Genomic DNA, 23644 nt, shown 5'->3' on the forward strand with positions numbered 1-23644 from the left:
TTTTTGTGCTCAAGAAACTTATGTGATCAAAAATTGCATGGTGAGTTCAGGTGAGCCACAAGCTTTGGCCTAAGATGGTCAGAATATCATTGAGTGTTGCATAATGATTGTGGTATATTACAGTGATCACTGGGCTTATTTAGCATCTATCCATATTGGATACTAAGATTATCTAAGGCTAGCATTTGTGTAATAAATAACTATAGTTTACAAGTGACTGATTGTTATTTATTACATTGTTATTTGTTACTAGTTATTTATTACACAAATGCTAGCCTTAGATAATCTTAGTATCCGATATGGATAGAGTGCTAAATAAGCCCAGTGATCACTGTAATATACCACAATCATTATGCAACACTCAATGATATTCTGACCATCTTAGGCCAAAGCTTGTGGCTCACCTGAACTCGCCATGTGATTTTTCATCACATAAGTTTCTTGAGCACAAAAAGTTGTCTCATTCCAAAAATAATTTACCTTCTCATGATTTCTAAACTAATTATACATCCATGCAAAACTTACACTTATTTAATTATTTGACCTCCGCGAGTACATAGGACCTTCACAGGCATTGATATTTTCCCATCTAGAAGGTCTGGGAACAAAATGAAAAACATCGAATCTTGTAGAGCAAAAAATTCTCTTCCAAATAGAACAAAAATGAAGAAAAATAAAAATGGAGTACATTCCGATTTTCGCCTTTGAAAAAGGGAAAAATTAGCAAAAAAGTGTTTTTTGCCATTTTTGACTGATTGTATCTTAAGAGCTATGCATCCTTTTGGGTCCATAATGTGAATAATGAGAAACATTTCTATGGAGTACACATTGATAAATTCACAGCTGAGTTGGATTGCATTGATTATGAGTTATTACTGCTTAAAATAGGAGTTTTATTTTGCGCGATAGAATTTTTCAGCTACTTTGACATGCAATGGTGGCAGAATGATGATAAGAGGGGCAGTCTGAGTAGCTGAGCTGCATTCAGCACCAAAAGTTCTCCTAGTGTGTGAAGTTTCATTGCTCTAGAGTCATTGGAACTGGCTTGGCAATGGATTGATATTGCCCCTTTTTTCAGGTTGCGCGCTGTAATCACATGACAACCCCCTAGATTAAGGGTTGTAGCTCGTGAACCAAAGCACTTTGAAGCCTAATATTCTGGCTATCTTAGTTTAGGGTCAGGGTCTATCTTTGTGCAAAGTTTCATTGAAATCTGAGATGGTCGACCAGGAGCGTTGGTTGAACTGACACGGAATGACCCTATGGAAAGCTCCGGCCGCCTGTTTACAAGCGGAGAATCATAGCGATTCTCTGTTCTCGGCCGGTATTTCGCAGCATGCTGTGAATTGCCATGATTCTCCGCGGTCAGCCTATCTGTCAGATAGGCTGACCGTGGAGATCCGTCTGCCAGCTCCTGCTTCCGGGCGGCGGTTCCCGCGGCGGAACGCCCGTGGACAGTGGGCCTTAAAGATTCTGTCAGCAGGTTAATGCTGCTTGAACCACAGGCTGCATGAGCCTGGGACAGGTATACTCATTACCTCGTGTATGTTTGATTATGAAACATTACAGCATTTCAGAATAAACGCACTTTGAAGGCCTTAGCTTTGAGTCACATAGCGGGCTGTGCTGGCCTCTACCTGCCTGTATTGTGCAGTGACAGTTGTTTTCCACTTTTGTGTATGGCAAGAAGGCATGCAGTGGGCAGAGAGGGGCCGGGACGGCCCGCTTCTATTACTCGGAGCTCGGTTCAGAGTCAGACTTCAAAGTATGTCTATTCTGAAATGCCACAGCGTTCCAGAATAACATATACATAGGGGTAATGATCGTAGTTGTGATAAGTTCATGCTGCCCGCGGTTCGTTTCCCCATTTATTCTAGTGTACATTTAGGTGAAGCGGATTGTAAATATTTAAATGTCTGTTCATTATTTGTAAGCAGAGCAGGCACAGGAAACCCCACTGAGTACTGTGTGCCGGGATGTCAGCAATACGCCAGTTTCTCTGCCAAAAAACATTACCTTCGCAGTGAGGAAAAACGGTACTGAAGAAGGAGGCACAAACGTAACAAAATTGGCAAATCTGGAACATGTGAGTAAGCATTGTCAGGTCCAAGACCATTACATGTGAAGTTATAGAGTAAAACCTCTACACATACAATATATTACTTCACCTCTATGGAACAATGCCAAGCATTCAATCAATGTGTATAGTCAACTGCATGATTTCTGTTGCCCCTCAAGAAACTGAGCAAAAAAATATCCTCCTGTAGATAATACATGTTTTTCAAAAGTGTTAGAAGAAGTTGCTTGCCATTTATACAACAGACATAATTCCTGCAATACTGTGTCATTCCTTTGAGAATATAAGCTCCTATGGGCATTCTCATAGTGGCATACGGGATGACTTTGATTGGTGGGTGTCTGACTGCTGGGACCCCACCGATCCCAAGAAAAATGCAAAAAAATCATGGCACAAATAGCTAATTTTGCTTATGTAGCCTTACAAAAGTGGAATAAAAAGTGATCAAAAATGGGACCATTAGAAAAAAAAACTCTCGCATCGCACCTTTGACAAAAAAAGAAAAATGATATGGGTCTTTGAATGCAACAATAGAGAGATACATTTTCACACTTTTTTGCATTTTTTTTTTTGCGCGTATATACATTTATAAATCTGGTATCTACAGAATTGTGCTGACCCACAGAATTAGTTTAACATTTGATTGCATGTTAATTATCAACAATTACACCCAAATCCTCCTCCATTGTAAGCTATCCCAATAATCATGCATTCAGGGTATAAATAGCTTACATATTTTTCCTAAACAAATGTATAACCCTGCAGTTCTCAAAATTTAGCCTGATTTGCCATTTTGCTGCCTTTTGGCCAGTTTTTCCATAACATTCTGTAAAGTATCTACAACTTGACTGAAAAAAGTACTATGGAGTCCAACTTCTACAACGTAATGTATAAGAGCACCACTTCATTTTCATAGATCAGAGAAAATCAAAAAAGCATACATATTCCACCCCGCTGTGCAGGGATTGTGGTTCCTTACATCGGTCTATATCCCTATTGAGGTTCACAGTCTAAATTTTAAAATAACCTATTGGAGTGTTTTTAGGGTGTAGAAGGAAACCCACTGGGAAAACCTACAAACTCCATGCAGATATTTTCATATGTACACTGCCCTGGAATTAACAGCCCTTTAGAGTAAATAATAATATTGCCCTTGGTTGGATTTGACTCCAGTGCTGCAAGGCTAAAGTGCAAACCACAAAACCATCAAGTATACAACCATCACAAGAGATAGCTTCTACACTAGCTAAAGTAAAGATGTGTACAGACGCACAGGAAACCCCACACCCCAACACACTTCTCGCGAAATCCTTCTTCATCTGGGAGTAACACCAAGGATTAAACACCAAGTATGTAAAGGCTGCAGGGCATTGTTTTTGCTTGAATGCAGAGATTTGTTGCTGAAAAGCATTGTTGCAATAGGGTTTTTGTTTTTTTTTAATTCCCACTCTTTGGCTTCTGCAGATTCTTGTTTATCCGAATAACTTTCACGGTGAAATCTATCAGAGAGCTTGACTGATTATGCAATCTCCTGCCCCTCCTTTACCTCTCCTGATTAATTAAGGCCTCTTGTCCACAGGCGATATGTCACTGCATTATCCACGGCGATGATCCGGCTGCGGGTAATGCCATGAACGATTCCCATAGACGTAACTATGGAAAGCGCAGCCCGACGTCCACGAGCGGAGAATCATAGCGATTCTCCGCTTGCGGGATTCAAATCGTGGCAATGCTTTTTACCTAATAATACATGGATTTAAGTTTAAAAAAAAAAAAAAAGCTCCCCATGGTGTCCATAGCCTTTAAACCCAGCTGGGCCAACGAACCAATCATAACACTCCTGTCCCATATAAGATACATTCAAACTAAGGCATACCTCCTATCATTAATCCTGAGAGACAGCCTTCCCAGACATGCAGTGTTGTCTGACGCCCATTACTTTAACTCCTTCAAGCCACTTTTAACATATACTTTACTAAGGCCTTTGCTTAGCATAATGAAGCGCTCCCTAAAAGACTGTTGACTGCTCTGGGGGCTTTGATGTGTTCGTCCACTGCATCGATAGCCATCAGTATTAACAATCGCCTTGTAATGCTCATTTTTTCCTGGAGCTTACGGTGCATTTACACCACAAAGATAATCGCTCAAAATATAGCTTTTGAGCGATCATTTTGCATAAAGTACTACTTGGTAGTCATGCCTGTTAGTACCAATTAGTAGCATGTGAGCGGTATTAAGGGAACACTCCACCCGCTGTTACCTGATTTACATTCCCTTTGTTCTGCCACAGGGCTGACAGCTGAGAGAATGCAATCAGCTGTAATCAGTGCTCCCCGGGCAGAACACAGCGTGCGGTCCTGCTCATCAGCTGTTCTGCCAAACAATGGTTTTCATGCAGAACTGAAATTATTGTTCGGCAGAAAAGTGAAAGATGGGCACATTTATACCCAACGATTATCGCTCAAAAGATGGCTTTTGATTGAATTTTGAGCGATAATCATTGTGTCTAAATGGGCCTTTAGCAGTTTCCATCAGGATAACAGCAGATTATGGAGTGTTTAACCCCTTCCCTCCCCATGACATAAGGGTATGTCATGGGAGTGAGGTACTTCCCGCAAAATGACGTACCCATACATCTTAGGAATAGCACGAGATCAAAGCAGATCTCGCGCTATCCCGCAGCGGGAGCCAGCTGTCACTAGTAGCAAGCCTCCCGCTGCGACAGCGGGGGGGGGGGGGGGGGGGGGGGATTGCAGATGCGCCCACCTGCTGTTAACCCCTTCCCTGACGCGATCTAAGTAGATCGCGGCAGGGAAAGGGTTCACAGTGGGAGCTACAGCTCATCTCGCAAAAAATAAGCCCTCATAGAGCTCCATACATGGAAAAATAAAAAAAGTTATAGGACTTTGAATTCAGCGATTTTAGAAAAAAATAATAATTTCCAAAAAAAGGAGTTTTATTGTGGAAAAACCTATACAAAAATATAAGAATTTTGGTATCATTGTAGCCATACCGACCCACAGAAAAAAATGTAGTGTATCATTTATGCTGCATAATTAACGCTTTAAAAAAAAAAAAAAATTCTATGGCAGAATTGATGTGTTTTCTCTCCCTACGATCATAAAAAAAAAGTAATTAAAGTTTTACAATGTAGTCTATGTACCCAAAAATGGTACCAATAAAAACTACAGTTCGCCATGCAAAAAACAAGCCCTTATACGGCCGCATCGACGGAAAAATAAAAAAGTTATGACTTTTGAAAAATGGAGATGAAAAAATACCAAAAATCGTTGCGTCCCCAACGCCAAAATAGGCCGTGTCATTAAGGGGTTAAGGAGTTAGACCACCTGTGATCAGTGATTATCCAAACTGGGCAATCTCTTTGTATGGCAGAAAGACCTGATAAATTATTCCTTTTATGTTTCTACCTTTACAGAAAAATTCAATGAAGAGTAATGTTGTTGGCTCACCAAATACACGGGAAAAAACCTACTGCTACAAAAGAGCAGAGTACCAGAACAAGAAGATCTCACCAACAAATGTATCCCAGCCACCCTCTAGAGATAACATTCCATCCGTTTCATTAGAATCTGACGCAGACTGTCTGGTGAAACCATCTGATCTTTGTATCAGAGACAGAGTAGCCATTACTTCAAGGGAAAGCAAAAAGTCTTCATTTGAGAGTTGTTCAGTGGATTCACCAATGAGCAGTTCCCAGTCTAACAGCAAAAAGAAGAGGCATCTGCATCATACCCGGAAAGGAAAACTGCCACTTGAGCCAAGTAAGTTATATAGTATGTACAGGAAATGCAGTCTACTATGTTTGGACTATTCCACAGCTCTTTTGGCATCTGTAGCATCCAACCAGGAGACCTCTACAGCTGTCAGTCAGACTACAGAGGAGGGGCTCAAAAGAAAGATTTGAGAGAACTTCAGGTAGAAGGAGGGGGAATAAAAGTTTATTTTTAATGACTGTCGATTAGTGAAAACATGGCCAAAGGTACACTTAATCCACACCCCCTACCTTGTACTGTTTGCAGTTTTGCATTGTTGAAGCTGCTGACACTCAGTTTAAAAATTGTAACTAAAATATATGTGCTCCTTTGCTTTCCTGTTGGAGCCTGTTGGTGTCCCCAGCCTGACTGCCTGCTGCTCTGCGAACCACAGATCATAATGGCATACCAAAATACATCTTGCACCGTATGCTAAGTAGGAGCGGACTGTTCAATGGGCAGTACACCTCTTTAAGCAGTCTAGGCTCTTTACCTCCTTCTTTGGCTCTCTCCCTCCCTCTTCCACAAAGAAGCGTCCCTTGTTTGTCACACTGAGGATGGCACATGCTCATGTCATCATTCCTGATGGAGTGGGATTTACAGTGCATTCGTCCGATCCATCAGTGCGGTGCAGGCGTGCCATATGTGGGACACATGACGTTCATTGGGGACGTCAACCGGCAAACAAGTAGGCGTTTCTTTGTGGAAGGACCCAGATTGCTTGAGTAGGTGTATCGCCCATTGGACAGTCCGCCACCAATTAGTATACAGCACAGGAAGGTTTCTCGGAGTAGTTCTCTTGATAGGAGCCTGCATTGAATAAAATAAATATAGTGTTTTAGTCCTCATCATCGGACAGTATATTGGCATTCTTATATGTCAGAAATTATGGGACAGACTTCTTTTAACTGTATGAACTAAGAAAACTTTGTTTCACCATGAAAAGCTCAATAGATGTAATGCGATTTCTATTTCTGTACACAGTTGTGCTATCAAGTGATGAGGAGGACCAAGAACAGGAAGAAAGTGTAGCATTAGGGGATGAAGAAACTCTGGCAGATACATCGGCTGTAATGAAGGAAGATGATGCATGTAATTCTCCGTGCCCGTCTCCCTGTAATGATGTGGAGCCTATGGTATGTTAGGAGCTTTCTTTGTGTATATAGAACACAAGAGATACATCTGTTTTATTAGGTAATAAAGGATTTTGTAGACTGTTTTCTTTTAAACTGTAGTTAATCATGAAACACACTTTTAGGTGGTTGAGACCGTGTATTTTTCTTCAGTTTACAGTCTTAATTCATCTGTGGATCGATCATAGAAGAATATACAATGAATAGCCCAAAACGGTAAAGTGTTCTTATTTTTATGTAATGCAGGATTGTTCTGCTACTTTAGAGGATCCACTGCCGCCATCGGAGAACTCAGTGCTGCAATTAAAGTTTCTCAATGTATATTTTGGCAAAAAGAAAGGAAGAGCAACCGGCTCTGTGAAGGTATTGTATTGATTAATCACATGATTTCTTGTTTTTAAAGGGGTTGTTTCACATATAGAAGATGGTTATATCATCCTAAATATAACAAGTGTTCAATGTAAAAAATTTATAAACAAAATGTCTAGCTACTTCTTCTACATACTTGTTAAGGCGCCCCCTGCTGTTTTCATTTGTCTCACAATGTCCATCTAATGTATCCAATACTGAGTAGAAAAAATATCAACTGGCAGCACTCACACGCATCCCAAAAAAATGGCAGGACTGTGGTATCAATGCACGCCAAGGGAGAGTGAACCCGGATCTTGGTTGAACCAAAATCCCTAGGGCCTCATGTCCACTGGGAAATTCTCCATGCAGAATCCCGCAGTGGGTTTCTTCTTTCCCACAGACATGAGGCCGAAAATTACATTTACTTACCTGTCCGGACGCTGCAGATCTGCCCTCTGTCGCGGCTGGATCTTCTTTCTTTGGCGCGGTGGATGTATTCGGCGCGCCGGGCACAGCAAAAATACAGCTGCAGATGTGCCGCGGGAGCGGACAGCTACCATAGGCTTCAATGGAAGCTGCAGGAGCCTCACACAAAATGGAGCATGCTGCAGGTGTTTTCTCGCATGTGCGATCCGTGTGGCAGGGAAAAAATAACATCCGCAGGTATTTAATTACCTGCGGGTGTCCAATGATTCCCTATGAGCGTAGATCACACATGCGGGACACCCGCGTGGATTTGCTGAATCTATTTTCTTAGTGGACATGAGGCCTAAGTGAGATGTCAAGTCCAAGGCAGCATACTGGATGCAGTAGAACAATAACGCTTTTATTCCTCCATAAGAATAGCCATCTCATATGTGCTCAGTTTCTTGAGGCATGTCACAGTATAACAATGCAGTTTTTTGAGCCAAAATTGTTCCTAAAAAGTATTGCGGCTATTCTTATGGAGAAATAATAGCGTTATTTTTCTACTGCATCCTGGTATGCTGCCTTGGACTTTACTTCTCACTTAATGTATCCAGTACTGGTGGTCTCGCATGCTCAGGGCCTGTAACCAGGTAGTGGAGTGATTCCTGCTATTGTGCAGGCCGGTTATTAGGAATCATCTCGCTGTAAGCTGAGTGGGGGGTGGCATAACAAATAATTGCCATATCTACACATGTAGAAATGTAATGTTTAATCATAGAACAACCCCTTCTATGTGGACATAAAGTTGAAGCACTGAATAAGGGCTCTCTCACACACAAGTGTTTTTACTACATAAGACACGTGTGCGTTTTCAGCATGTAATACATGGTAACTAACTTTACATTACTGGTAATGACGTCTCTCACGCAGAGCGAGTGAAATGCACACGCAAAAAACAAAAAAATGACATGCTCTAACTTGCCGCGTATTACGCGCCTAGATAGTGTATGTGGATTTGTCGCCACGCAGCAGTGTACTGCATGCTGCCTGCCCTGTATGTGCCAGCAAATGCTTGTGTGAGAACAGCTGCAAATACTGGGGGAAAAAAGCGGGCAACTGGGCAGAAAGCGGGCGAAACCCATTATAGTCAATGGAGTCCGCCCGGCACTGTTTGATTCCGTCCGGAGACAGAACCGTTGAGATCGAATTGATTCTCCGGTCCTGCTCCCCAAACGGAGCAGGAAAGAGGAATCCCCAGTGCAATTGTGAAACCACGCTAAAGCCGCCTGCACAGAAACAGATTTGCACTGCGGAATCTGTGGTTGGTGTCCGCACCGCGGATCCGTAGTAAATACTGTTAGCATGCTGTGAGAAAGCACTTCTTCCTGCGCGCACACACGGAAACAAATTGCAGTTTCTGTGAGCGGAGGAAAAAATTGTGGCATGCTCAATTTTTGTGCAGTGTCCTCGAGGATGGCTTTCATTGAGGTCAATCGGAGCCGTTTGACCCATGGCCCGTCTGCAATTGACATTACGGATTAGTCACAGGTACCCATGTCATCACCTAGCGACGGCACACAAAAAACAAACATTTTTAAAAAAAAATCTGTACTGCGCATGCTTTACGGCGGCTCGCCACAGCCATCCGCAATATAGATGAAGAGGAGAAAAGTCAGGTACGCATTGTCACCAGCCGGGCACAGGGTCGGATTCCGCTGCAGGCTCCAGCATGCGGAATCCGACCCGTTCGTGTGCAGGCGGCCTAAAGCTTTTTAGGGTTTGCATTTTTTGTTTGTTGCCTGTTTCTTGGAAACCTTTTATGTATAATTTTTCACATTTTTTTTTTTTAAACAGGTTACTCCTAAATCTATTGAAATTCCTTTGATAGGCAAGTATCAATCTCTTTATGGTTTTATATCTTATTTATACCTGTGTCAGCAACATGGTTTATATTTTCAGTTTCGGATTGCGGTCTTAAAGCTTGTAACATTTCTGAATTTTTTTAACCCTTTTTTTCTTTTGCTTTGTCTATGTAAAAAAAGCTAAACTTCTGTATGAAGTGTAAAAACTTGAGTCCTCCACAGCTTGTGATGGGAAGGAATTGGGATTAACCCTTTCCAATCCAATGTCGGGCCTGCCCCGACATCATAATTTCCCTCCACAGCTTCGATGTCGGGGCAGGCCCGACACTGCAGTGCAGGAGTGCATCTGCACCCGATCGTCAGACACATCGGGTGCAGATACACTTGTGCACTGGTCCCCATCGAGGACCCCCGAGGAGAAGGCAGAAAGGGTTTTTAACCCTTTCCGCCTTCTCCTTTACACATTACATAGCGCTCAATTAGCGCTATGCAATGCATAGAGATTCCGGCTGGCCGGCGATCATGTGACCGCCGGTGTTACCTGACCCCCGGCGGTCACATGAACTCCGAGCCGGGAGCCTGCACCGTGGGGGGGTCTGCTTACCTGACCGGCGTCTTGCGCGTTCTCCTTCTGTCTCCCGGCCCGGTGATCATGTGACCGCCAGGTGCCACCTGACCCCAGCGGTCACATGATCGCCGAGCCGGGAGGCAGAAGGAGAATGCGGAAGACGCCTGACAGGTAAGCAGGTCCCTCCACGGTGCAGTGAGCACCTGCACCCTCCTGAACTCTGTCAGTTCAGGAGGGTGCAGGGAAAATGTATTTTTTCTCACCCATTTTCCCCAGCTCCAATTTATTTGGAGCTGGGGAGAATGGGTGAGAAAAAATAAATGGATTGGAAAGGGTTAAAAGGTTGTTTTATCTTACGATATATTGGTGTTATATAACATTATACCCATCGGGGAAAAGTTTATTTATTGCTGTAGCTGTGGAATACATTACAACAAAACAGCTTAGATCTATAGAAACAGATCTCATATGCGGTCAGTTTCTTGCGACATGTCGCAGTATAGCAATACAATCCAGTTTTTCGAGCAAAAAATGTTACAAAAAAGTAACTACCGCTGAGTATTACAGTAATTATGATAATTAAAACAGGATATGATAGGATGCAATTTCTCAGGTTTATTAAGACTGGCTAGAACAGCAAAAAGTAATAGTATCTCAGATTGCCACAACATTAACTTCTGCCAAAATGCCAGAATCGAGCAGAAACCTGCTCAAATGGACCCTAAAGCTTGCAGCTTTGCTCTTCATTTTACTGATAGCAGTCTATGGCGCCATCCAGCTTTCTGTCTGAATACAATTTTCAGCCATCCAGACAGAGCCCTGGAATAAAGTCCCCAAATAGGGACAAAGACACTGTGTGAATGTAGCCTGTGTGACGGCAGGGGCTCCCTTCATCGCTACATATTAATAGGCTAACCTAGAAGTATTGCAGTATGTTGTACAAGTGATCAGATATTCAGGTCCACTAGGTGGGATGAAAAAATCCAACCCCCTTTCTGTTTACCAGTTATTCACAAAAAATAATCTCAAAACAAGAAATCTATTAAAAATTGGAATTGCTACATCTGTAAAAGTCCAAACTGTTTTGATTAACCCTTATTAATTATTCTGCACAGTGAATGTCGTGATAAAATGCACAATTTCAAAATTGTGGGGTTTTTGGGCATTCTCCCAAAATAAAAATTTGAGTAAAGAGTGATCAGAAAATCGTACGCAGAGAAATAGAGCATGCTGCGATTTATGTGTGTCCACATGCCGGTGTGCATGGATCAATGAAGGTCCATTGACTTTCATTGACTCCATTCACTGCGTATCACACGGCCGCACAACGCATGCGTAACACATGGTGAAAACGCGGTCGTGGACATGAGCCTTGAATTTAAATTTCTTAAAGCAGTATTTCCCAAGTGGCAGGTCAGCAATGCCTTATGTTGCAATTGATAGTGCAAACCATTTCATTAATAGGGTTATTTCTTTGCAGTGCCTTTAGATCCAAGGAAATGTATTTCATTGGATACCACGAAGTTACAAAAGTATGGTTTGTGGCTAACAAGTGGAGGAGACGCTGTAAGAAGCAGTGCCATTATTATTTTATGGATAACCTCTGATTACATATCTCACATTGAGAAACAAATGGGAACAACTTCCAAAAACCAAGCCTGTGAGTATATGCTTTTTCTTCTCTGACATGTCTGTTTTTGCTAGAATGCCATACTGTAGTACTCATCTGCACCTGAACGTTAGAACAAGGATATTAACTTGTGGTTAAAGGGGTTTTCCGTATAGGTCATCAGTAGTTGATGGATTGGGTTCCTCCGCTCGGGATCTTTGTTAATCGGCTGATTGTCTGGCCCCCTGTGCAGTGCAGTGGGCCAGATGTCGTCCTCAGAGGACAGGGGACGAAGTGCTGGCTCCGGCTTCACTCCCATTGCAATCATTAGGAGTGCCACTTCCTACTACTGTTACTCATATCCTGTCCTGGGCAGGAAGTAAAGTAGCAACACCTCGCTCGCATTGATTTCAGTGGAAGTGAAGCCTGCACCGCCACTGGACAGCCGGCCGGACAATCGGCTAATAGACATAGATCCTGATTACGACACAATCAAAGAGGTTCTGTCCAGTTTGAGAGGAGGACATTATTGAAATAGAAGAAGAAGCTGGATGGTCGTATCAACGAATTGTCCGCCACATGGGTCGTTCTGACCAGCCTTCTTAGGAGGTGTTGGGATCTGTGGATGTGTGAGGGCACACAGGGCAATCGGGCTCAGGGCGCCCCCGACAGACCACCAGTAGAGAGGATCATCTGATCACCTGACAAGCATAAGCAGCTCCAACTATTTTGTTGTCTGCCATCCAGAGGCATGTGACAGCATCGTAACAGGCCCCTGTTTCTTTTCAAGCCATTTTAGGCACGTGACTAAAAGAACATTTGCTCTCACGGCGCCCATTAAATGTACTACTGTCTTTGAAACCCACTGTTGTCTCCATTTGCATTGGTGTTGGGAACTATGAAACTGGACTGCTATGGAACAGCGTTGTCTTCAGCGACAAATTCAGGTTTAGTTTGGGCACTCACGCTGGCCATGTCTGTGTCTGGAGACCTTGGCGTGATCACCTCAACCCTGCTTTTGCTGTGGTGCGGCACACCGCCCCCACTGCTGATGTGATGGTCTGGGGGGGCCATCGCATACAACAGTGAGTCCCCGCTAGTAGTGGCATGAGGGACAATGGCAGCTCAGCGATATGTTGAGGGTATTGTGCAGCCTCATGGTAGGGCTTCCAAGAGGTATTTTCCAGCAGGATAATGCTCGGCTGCACACAGGAGGTCACAGGAGCCTCCACAACCTTGCCACAATTATGTGGCTTGCCTGAACACCAGATTTATCGCCAGTACAACATATATGGGACTATCTGGGCACCAATTTTGACAGCCTATTAGTTTGCATGATCTAGAGCAGTGTTTCCCAACTCCGTTTCTTAAGGCACCCCAACAGGTCATGTTTTCAGGATATCCCATAGTAAGAACGCCTGTGGCAATGTCTGAGACATTCCCAATAATTACATCACCTGTGCAATACTGAGGAAATCCTGAAAACATCACCTGTTGGGGTGCCTTGAGGACCGGAGCTGGGAATCACTGATCTAGAGGCTTAGTTACAGCGAGTGTGAACCGATATGCCACAGGATACCGTACGGAACCTGTATGCCTCCCTACCCGTCCTTATCGCATCTTTATCCAAGCTAGAGAAGTCCCAACAGGGTACTAGAGCCTCCCTTCAAGGGGTCAGTTTTATGCAATAGATTATGCTTTTGCTCTTTATAATCACCTACTTATATCGACGTTACAATCACACATAGAAAGCTTTAACTTCTAGTTGCTTTTTTATATATTCATTTTTTTTACAATGAGTGTATATTAGAGATGAGCGAGCACGCTCTTTAAGGCAGATACTCGAGCGGGCATCGGTCTTCTCCAGTAACTGATTACTCGTGTGTCGTCCCCCCCCCCCACGCATTTGCTCGGACGAGTGATCAGTTACTCGAGAAGACCGATGCTCGCTTAAGTATCTGGCTTAAACGAGCGTGCTCGCTCATCTCTATATATTATGTAATATGACCACCATGAGTTTATAAAAGATCTCTTTGTGACTTTTTTTTTTTCACATTTTTACTTAAACTGGGGCATCCATAGGGGCATGTCTTTTGCGCTCTTCGGCTGGCTCTTGCGCTCTCTGGCTGTCTCTGTCTCCCGTGCTCTCGGGCTGTCTCTGATTCCTTGTGCTCTCGGGCTGTCTCTGTCTCTCGCGCTCTCTGGCTGGCTCTGTCTCTCGCGCTCTCTGGCTGGCTCTGTCTCTCGCGCTCTCTGGCTGGCTCTGTCTCTCGCGCTCTCTGGCTGGCTCTGTCTCTCGCGCTCTCTGGCTGGCTCTGTCTCTCGCGCTCTCTGGCTGGCTCTGTCTCTCGCGCTCTCTGGCTGGCTCTGTCTCTCGCGCTCTCTGGCTGGCTCTGTCTCTCGCGCTCCCTGGCTGGCGCTGTCTCTCGCGCTCCCTGGCTGGCGCTGTCTCTCGCGCTCCCTGGCTGGCGCTGTCTCTCGCGCTCCCTGGCTGGCGCTGTCTCTCGCGCTCCCTGGCTGGCGCTGTCTCTCGCGCTCCCTGGCTGGCGCTGTCTCTCGCGCTCTCTGGCTGGCGCTGTCTCTCGCGCTCTCTGGCTGTCTCGCTCTTGGCTGGGCAGTGTATGATGCAGCTTAGCAGTGTATGCTGTGTTGCTTGGTAATGCTTCACTAATTCCCGCACATGCCTGAAGCAAATCCGTTGCGGCAAAACCGGCAAAAGCCAGCATTGCGGCACGGATTCGCTGGCTGCAGCATGTCCTTTTTTTTTTTTTTTATTTATTCCAAATGCCGCGAGTTTTGAAGCAGCGCTTTCCTGGTGGAAGTCTTGCGGTTTTTTGCTGCGGCCAAACCGCGAGATTTCTGGCTTGTGCGAACCCAGTCTTAAACTCACATTTGATGATTTTACAGCATCGGTGAGCATGTGTGTCATCTAATGACACCGACATCATACACCAAAGTGAAAGCAAAGGGGTCAAAGTGCAGTGCAAGAAAAAGCATGTAGGCTTATTTATATTAGATTTAAAAAATGGAAACCAAATGGAACGGAAGCAAAATGAAAGCTTTTTTTTGTTTTTTAAACCCCACTGCAATCTATGGGGGAAAATGGATCCATTAAATTCCATTTTAATTCCGTCTCTCTGCTTCAAAAATGGAATAGAAAGATAAAAAGCCCAAAATGAGACTATCCGCTAGTGTGAATGAGCCCTTGGATTTTACATGTATGGGTGTACATCGTTATGTCATTACACTATATTTCCTTGTGTTTTTCTATGCAGCTAAATCAAATGAATTAATCTTTTTGGAGTTGGTTGAACCTCTCACTGCCACGGAGCAAGCTCTCTTGTGTAAGATCATGAAGGAAGCCAGCAAGAGTGGATTACCTAGCCTTGCGGAAAGTCTGACCTGGAGCGAGATGTTTTCCATTCTGGATGCTTTGTCAAGTGAAGATTACTCTTTTAAAGCAAATTGTGGCATTCCCTTTAAAAAACAGCAACAAGAGTCAAGCAATACAAGTCGTTCAGCAGACGCTCCAGAGGTAGGCTTCTTAAAAGACAAGCTCCTGTATTGGGATTTTACTGCTAGCTTTTACAAAACGGTACTATAATGTGAACATATGAGTAGTTACTCGCTCTTCTTGAGTAACTGCATTCTCGTCCGAGCAGGGTCGGGGAGGCAGGAGGGGGGGGGGGGGCGAGAGTGAGAGATCTCTCTCTCTCTCACCCCCGCCCCCCCTCCCCCGAGGCTGCTCGGATGAGAATGTAGTTACTCGAGAAAAGCGATGCTCGCTCGAGTAACTGCCTTATCCGAGCGCGCTCGCTCATCTCTAATGCTTAGCGATCACTCCATTCATTTTATCGTCCCTGCAGAAGGAAAACCTACTCCGCAGTGACAGCCAAAAGGGGTCACAGGAGCCCCATTCTCGAGATAAATGGGGGTTTCAGCGGTGAGACCAATACTGATTAACAAGTTATTCCCTATCTTGAGGGATTGGTGATAATCTGTGATCCTGGTACAACCCTTTTAACTTCTATTGGGTCATGAGGTAATGATTTAACAATAGCACTTAGTTACTTCCATTAACGGACGTACATGTATTTGGCAGTTGATTCTAAGTCAGATAGTATTTCAGAGAACAAACATTATAGCCCCCCTCACGCAGGCACTTTATGTGTAACCGCATACTCGCCATGGATGTCTCAAACAACTCTGGTGGTGGCAATCATTATTTCACTTTAAGCCCTTTTTTACTGTAGCTCTTTTTATATTTTTCAGACTTTAAAAGGAACTTCTTCCTTCACCTTGATGCAGAAATGCAAAGATGGTCATTATTCAGTGTCTATGGTACCAAAGCAGCATGACCTCTTGAAGGAGGTAGACAAGGGAGGAACCCTTATGCGGTGAGTGTGAGATTTATCTGTAATTGAAAGGAAGCGCCTAACAATTAAGCTTCACCCTTGATAGAAGTAGATCTGTCGGGGTCCTATGAAAGGTGGCAATACACATCAAACAGCTGTTGGATGAACAAGCATTTGGCAAACTGCTGTCTTGCCTGACAACAGACATGGATGAAGAGAGGAGAAAGCCTCTGAGAATAGACTCTGGCCGTGGCTTATCTCCCCGAGTACAAAAGTTGAAATCCAACTGCCTGATCTTGATCTCCTCTAAAATCTGTTGTCGGGCAGAGTCAGGAAGCTGTCATGCAGTACGCATTGCATGATCAGTAGGTTTCATAGATATGCATCTAATGTGTATGGCCACTATAAGGAAAGCAGATTAGAGATACAGGACTGTAATCCTATTACAAAAGAGTATTCTGCAGTTTGGCTAAAGGGAGCCATGAAGGAATATGGGAGTAGGGAGAGCTCTGCCCTCATGAATACAGCAAACTTCTAACTGGCAGCCCATTCTAGCCATGTAAATATAAGATCCAGGGATTGAATTCTACATAATCCTGGACCGTAAGGATGTTTTATTAGGTTTTTGTTTCTCTGTACTGTTCTCTGAAGCTTTTTAACAGGTACTTCCTAAGTCTGTGCAGTTAATGAACTTAATCTTGAATGGTAATTCCTTGAAGAGCAAATCACATGCGAACTTTGTCCACTGCTCTAACCGACTTGTGCCTCTGTAATTGATCTCTATTAGTTGCAGGATATGTCAGAACATCTAAGGAGATGACAAATGTTCCCTCAGATCCTTACATGTTTCATGTGCCTCTTTTTACAGAAATTATCATGGGAAAAGTTATTCTAAAAAAAAAAAACAGAAGTTTATAGATGGACATTAGCTCTTTGCATTATTGTGGATAAGGCTCAAGAAAAAGTATCCCAAGCAACTGCATTTGCATTTTTAGCCTTGTTTTTTTGCTTTTTAGATACCATTTATGGTTCAGTTAACCCTTTCCAATCCATTGTCTGACCTCTTCCTACATTCTGATTGAGGCTTGTACAGCTCCAATCTCAGAAGACATCCAACAAGGTATTCTTAACGTCTATTGCCAGCCACTCTGCTGTCGGAGCCTTTCTGGTATGCACACACTGGTTTTAGCCAGCAGATGGCACTGTTGTTTAACAGCAAAAAGAGAGAGCCTTTTAGGAAACCCTGAATAACAAATTGGGTTGGAAAGGGTTAAAAGGTAAAAAAAAAAAGTAGTGTTTTTTTTTTTTTTTTTTTGGGGGGGGTGCAGTACAGCATATCCAGTCATGGTATCTGGATGTAACGTGAATGCCCCACCAGTTACTAAACAATCGCTGCTATACAAACACTGCTGGCACAATTGGACCCTGCTAGAATAATGTCACTGCTTGTACAAAATGTAATGTAATGTTTATTCAGCTTACTCAGTGTTGTTAGTTTATCCTTCAATTGTCCCTGCAACTCCTCAGCATAACATCTCCATTTTTCCTTGCCCTTTTTATTAGTCTTTTTTTTATGTACGTATTTACCTCTTCTCTCAGATTACTGGTTTATCCTCCTCCCCCAACTAAAGGGGGCCTTGCTGTAACTAATGAAGATTTGGAGTGCTTGGAACACGGACAATTTCTTAATGACGTTATTATAGATTTCTACCTAAAGTGAGTATTGTTTATTATAGAGTAACAGCATTGGTTAAAAACTTCCTTTTGTTCAGGTGTTCAGCATGTCTTCTAACCCTGGTATCACTGCATTAGCACTCATCTAAACAATCGATAGACCATTGCTTAACGGTAGTGTAGCATGTACATGCATACTTTTAATAAATCCCTCATAGAGGAAGAAATCCCCAGTGGAATTTAGTCATGCTGAGGATTTTCAAATTCGCTAAATTCTCTGGATGCTGCAGAAAAGTGGCACATTTTTACCGCACATTTCATTCACTGTAAGGCCGCCTGCACACGAATGGGTAGGATTCCGCATGCGGGAACCCGCAACGGAATACGACCCTGACCGCTGCCGACGGACAGGCTGCAGATCGGACAGCTTCCACTGACGCCATAGAGCATGCTGCAATTTTTTCCCCCGCTTTCAGAAATCGCAATTCCTTTCCAGGAGTCTGCAGGAAGAAGTGATTTTTCCATATCATGCCATGAACAGTATTTGCTGCGGAACCGCAGTGTGGATACCGCAATGCAAAACCGTTTGTGTGCAGGCGGCCTTGCGCAGTAAGTGTGTATGTATATATATATCTATCTATCTATATATATATATATATATATCTATCATATATATATCTATCATATATATATATAATATATATATAAAAAAAATCATTCAGGCACGTCAGAAGCTTTTATCGACGGGATTCCTGCTGCTGAGATGCCCGCTGATTGCTAGAACGAGGGGGCTGTAGCACTTACCCGGGTGCTTTGCTCCTTCAGCTCTTTGTTGTCATCAGCTCCTCTCAGCAGCTAAAGACAGCAGCATAGAAGTCTAGAGACACAGTCTATACACCTCTACATGTCCAATCTAATGTATAGCAAAGTGAAGCAATACATATTCGAAGTGCAATGAGTATATGGTTAGCAGATCAAAGTAACAGCCATAATAGTAAATCAGACATTTCTCCCTGGATGACCTTTGTCAATGAAAAGTGGCTGTAGGGCTGTGCAGCAAAGACAGCAAAAGGAACAAAGCGCTCGGGTGAGCACTGCAGCCCCCTTGTGCTGGCGCTCAGCAGGCGTCTCAGCAGCATGATTCCCCCTCATCAAAATTTCTGATATATCAAAAGTTTGTTAAAAGTTCAGCTACTCTACAGTTTTTTGGCGTTTGAGCAATAAAACAAGTTGGTTGGGAAGGCTTAACTTACAGATCAAAAAGCCATTAATTGAGTGTTCTAGTTTTTATTTTAATATTTCATTTCATGTCCCACAGGTACCTCCTTTTGGAGAAGTTTCCAGCACATTTTGCAGAGAGGTGCCATATATTTAGCAGTTTTTTCTTTAGGTGTTTAACAAGAAAGGATAATGTTAGAAACGATGATAACTCAGAAATGCCGTAAGTCTGGATTTTCTTGTTATAGTTTTTTCTACATTTATTACTTTTAAAACTAACCTACCAGAATATATAGTGAGAGTCCTGGGTAGGTCAACCACACACAGGGATTGACAGCTTTCCATAGGTTAGTGTGTCTACACTAAAACTCGCGTGAGATTCTAGCCCGTGTGAATGTAGACTCACCTGTCAGGATTTACTCTAATTTTGTACTTTTTGATCGCTTTTTATTGCGTTTTTTCTGGAAGACGGTAACTAAAAAAGTGCATTTCTGGCGTTCTTTATTTTATTTTTCGGACGACGTTCACCGTGCGGGAAAAATAATGCGCTACTTTGATAGTTCGGACTTTTACGGACGCGGCGATACCAAATACATATTTTTATTGTATGATTTAGATTTTTTAATAATAGATATGGCAAAAGGGGGGTGATTTAAACTTTTACAACTTTTTTTTTTTTTTTTTACATTACTTTGAAGTCCCCCTGGGGGACTTTAACAGGCGATGCTTTGATCGCTCCTGCAGTTTGACCTAATGCTATTCTGACAGGCAGTCTATCAAGCCACCCGGCTTGGGATGGCTTGATAGGCAGTCCGGTAAGGCAGCCCTGGGGCCTTTCATTAGGCCCCCGGCTGCCATGATACCTGCACGGCTCCCCCAATCTCACCGCTGTCACTCAGAATTGACAGCGGCGTTTAGATGGTTAATAGCCGCGATCGGCCGCGCAGCTATTGCCCGCGGGTGTCAGCTGTTATAAACAGCTGACGCCCGCACTGTATAAAGAGAGGTTGCCACGCAACCTCTCTTCATACATACCCCGCGGCTCCATGACGTACCGGTACGTCATGGAGCGGGAAAGGGTTAATGAGTTCTCCCCCCACATTTATTCTTATACAGATATGAATAGTATGATACAAGACATGTAAAGGCTTAATTTCTGCCAGACCACCTCGCCCGCTCTCTGTCCTTGTTAATGTGAGACAACATGTCGGCTTCTGAACATTCTGCCTGACCACCTATGGGAAAGTCTGTGGTCCCTAGGCAATCTGTTCCTAGCACGCTGTGTTATTTCCTCCATTAGGCTGCAATATTCATCAGAATATCTTTGAAATAAACTGCTTTTGCGTTCAATGCTTTATACATTGTAATATGAGCCTATTTTAAACTGTAAAATCATTCTATGTTTGCAAAGTGCATCACAGAGAAGACACCATAAAGTGAAAACCTGGACTCGGCATGTGGATATCTTTACAAAGGATTTTATCTTTGTACCCGTTAATGAAAAGTAAGTATTGCAGTGAAACAGAATAAATAATAACAAATATGTTTTCCAAAGGTTCTAAGTTTTACAGAATGGTTTTAATATTTGTACTTGTTCCCCTGTCCCTGGTCCCATCTGACACACGTCTACCATGAACCACGGTCTTTTCTTGTTTTGCTTTGTATGTGGGTATTCTTTAAAGCTTTCACAGTTGCACTGCTTTTCATAACTTTGGAACCTGAATACTCATTATTTTATATTCTACTACCCATTAAATAAATGATTACTAAACCCAGCAATCCCAGAAGGACAGACTGTGACAAGTGAAAGTATAAGGGAGCATCAGAACTGTTCGCTAGTTTCAGCTATCTGGGTCAACCATATTGGTATTTAACATGCCATAAATCGTTTATTTTCCAGGACATACTGTAAGAGGGATGAACATGTAGGCTTAGCCGATATGAGCATGCATGTTTTTATAGAGGAGTCGGATAAAATGGTCAACTGACACATTTCTTCTTAGACATTCATGTGTTAGTGCAGTGGTTCCCAAACTTTTTCAGCCAGGGAGCCTTTTTTGAAGCAAAAGTTTTTTCATGGAGTGGGATAGAGGGTGTGGTCAGGGGAGGGGTTAGAGGCGGGGCTTATCACAGCATATGATTTTTACATCCGTCATTATAGAAAGTACAGGGCCGTTTAAAAAAAAGGGGGGGGGGAGGAATGCTGAAGCACTGGATGGGCTATTAATGAACATTATATTTAAAATTAACATGCTGCACGATTAAATCCAGCTCGTCAATGTCCGCACGGGTTTTGTGCAGATTTTTTACACAGCATGTGGATGAGGTTTTCAAAATCTTATCCACTTTGCTGCTACTGTAAATTCCACCCCGTGTAGTAATAGTGACCGCCTAGATTGGTGGGCCTAGTAGTAATAGTGACCCCCTATATTGGCGGGCCTAGTAGTAATAGTGACCCCCTATATTGGTGGGCCTAGTAGTAATAGTGACCCCCTATATTGGTGGGCCTAGTAGTAATAGTGACCCCCTATATTAGTGGGCCTAGTAGTAATAGTATCCCCTATAATGGGCCATATCGCAAGGAGATCAAACATGCTGCGATGAGTTTCCCGCTTTGCATCGCGGTGCCATGCAGGAGAACATCGGAAATGTAAAAGGAATCCATTCAAATGAAAGTAGTTCAGATTTGTGCATCTTACAACGAACAAATTTTGCTCAGTTTTCTCGGTCGTGTGAAACCGGCCTAAGATTGCCTTCACGCTGGCGAGAAAATCGTGCAAGACCACAAATCTAAACCTTAATCATTTGAATGGGTTCATTCACATTAGCGATGTTTTCCTGCACGGCACCGCGATGCTATGCGAGAAACGCATCGCAGCATGTTCTATCTTTCTGCGATGTGGCCCATTAAAAAGAATGGGAGAACTCTGCAACCCCCGGAGACAGCCGCAGGGAGGGATTCCTTCAGTTCTGCAATGATACGAAGCAGTATCCAATCACGGCCCGATATCGCCCACGCCAGTGCTGTAGCAGTGTCTGAACAGGCTATTCTGAGTAAATGAACGTCCAGGACCTGCAGACGGCATAGCAGCGCGGATCACATCACCGAAGCCGGCTCGTGATCCGTGTTGCTATGCTGACCCCAGGTTTTGGACGTTAGTTTCCTCAGCACAGCCTGTCGGGACACCATTACAGCAGTGAGTAGAGCAGGTACCTAGACCCCCGTTGGAGCCCCTGACAATCGCACAGTTTGGGGAAACCCTGTGTTAGTGTATGCTGCTGTTGCCTGTATATTTTATGTTTCATGGTATGCCTTACAGGGTGTAGCACATTAGTAATACCCAAACTTTTTCTGCTCTTTAGTTGCCACTGGTATCTTGTAGTGATATGTTTTCCCTCGTTGGAAAAAACTATTTATGAAGAAGGAAAACAACCAAGTGCCATTCAAGATATTGTAAAAAAAGATCATTTTAATAGTGGGTCAGTTATTGTATTCAATGAGCATTTGTCAAAGAAAGAGGAAACTATAGGAGAAGGAAGCAACAGCGAGTCTGAAGGTATGTGTATACTGCGTTTTGTTTTATTATGTCTGTTCTTGCTGCCTTTGTGAAATTTTCACTTTTAAATAGTATTTTTATTGAGTATTTTACTGGGAGCTAAGCATATTATTCACAATGTGTCACACTGTTTAAAGGGCCACTGCAGTGAAAACACATTTTTCCATGCCTACACTTTCACCTGATTGCCTGTCACACACTATGAAGGTGTCATCTGAGTATTGTATTGTTTCCATATAGTGCAGTCCCCCATCTGGTGCTTATCAGGCACCATCTTGAGAATGAGATAATCTACAGACCATAAGGCTGCTCTCACACAGCCTGCTTTTTACTGCGCTAATCTTAGTACAATGCCCCCATTGATTTCAATGGGGCTTCGCAGAGTAGAGGGGGTTTGGCCGCATTTTTAACCCTGCCGTTTTTGAGCACTGTCTGCTTTATTTTTGCGTGTTTTAGTGCTTTTTAACATGCCTGGTGAATGCATGTGATAGAGTGGCCCAAGTGTATAGTCAGATGGTTGAGCTGTGATCTCCTCTATTATAACTATGTGACCAGAAGTATGTGATCATTATCCATAACTATGACAGGAGTGCCTTTGCCCTCCTCCTGGCAGTTTCTGTAGGAGGATTAATGCAACAGCATAACACAGATTGAGTAATTGACTAAGTTCACACATAAACTCAAGTAGATCTGAGCTAGTCAAAACTGAGATCACATGACTATCTGAGGACAATGTCTCAGATAGAAATAACTAATCAAGGTAACATTAGCTCACTTATATATACTGCGAAGATAGCTACATAATGAATGGGGAGGGAGAGAGGGGGGAATCACCGGAGTGGCCCTTTAATAATTGTGCTTTAGTCCATATTGAATCCTGCTATAAGAGAAGCTGTATGGAGCCACTGCAGTAAATCTGATTTTAGTTGTTCTACGTTGATATCAGCCTGTATGCTTCCGCAGATACAAATACAGTTACAGCTGTGCAGGAGCTATCATTCTATTCAAATACTTTGATCCTTTGACTAGTTATTTACATATTATGTTTGTTTTTCATTT

General features: G+C 43.1%; 1 protein-coding gene across 3 annotated transcripts in view; it reads left to right on the top strand.

The window, feature by feature from the left end:
- Positions 1-23644, top strand: part of SENP7 (SUMO specific peptidase 7) — a 63274-nt gene that overhangs the window by 26072 nt on the left and 13558 nt on the right. For all 3 annotated transcript variants that reach the window (XM_066578185.1, XM_066578204.1, XM_066578195.1), the window contains 12 exons: positions 1938-2086; positions 5514-5859; positions 6835-6986; positions 7230-7346; positions 9597-9630; positions 11653-11832; positions 15057-15316; positions 16054-16178; positions 17736-17852; positions 19129-19251; positions 20440-20532; positions 22392-22585. In XM_066578185.1, the coding sequence (XP_066434282.1) occupies positions 1938-2086; positions 5514-5859; positions 6835-6986; positions 7230-7346; positions 9597-9630; positions 11653-11832; positions 15057-15316; positions 16054-16178; positions 17736-17852; positions 19129-19251; positions 20440-20532; positions 22392-22585 (1890 nt within the window). The remainder of the gene's footprint in view (positions 1-1937; positions 2087-5513; positions 5860-6834; positions 6987-7229; positions 7347-9596; positions 9631-11652; positions 11833-15056; positions 15317-16053; positions 16179-17735; positions 17853-19128; positions 19252-20439; positions 20533-22391; positions 22586-23644) is intronic.

This window comes from Eleutherodactylus coqui, chromosome 1 (genome assembly GCF_035609145.1).
Source record: "Eleutherodactylus coqui strain aEleCoq1 chromosome 1, aEleCoq1.hap1, whole genome shotgun sequence".
Lineage (NCBI taxonomy): Eukaryota > Metazoa > Chordata > Amphibia > Anura > Eleutherodactylidae > Eleutherodactylus > Eleutherodactylus coqui.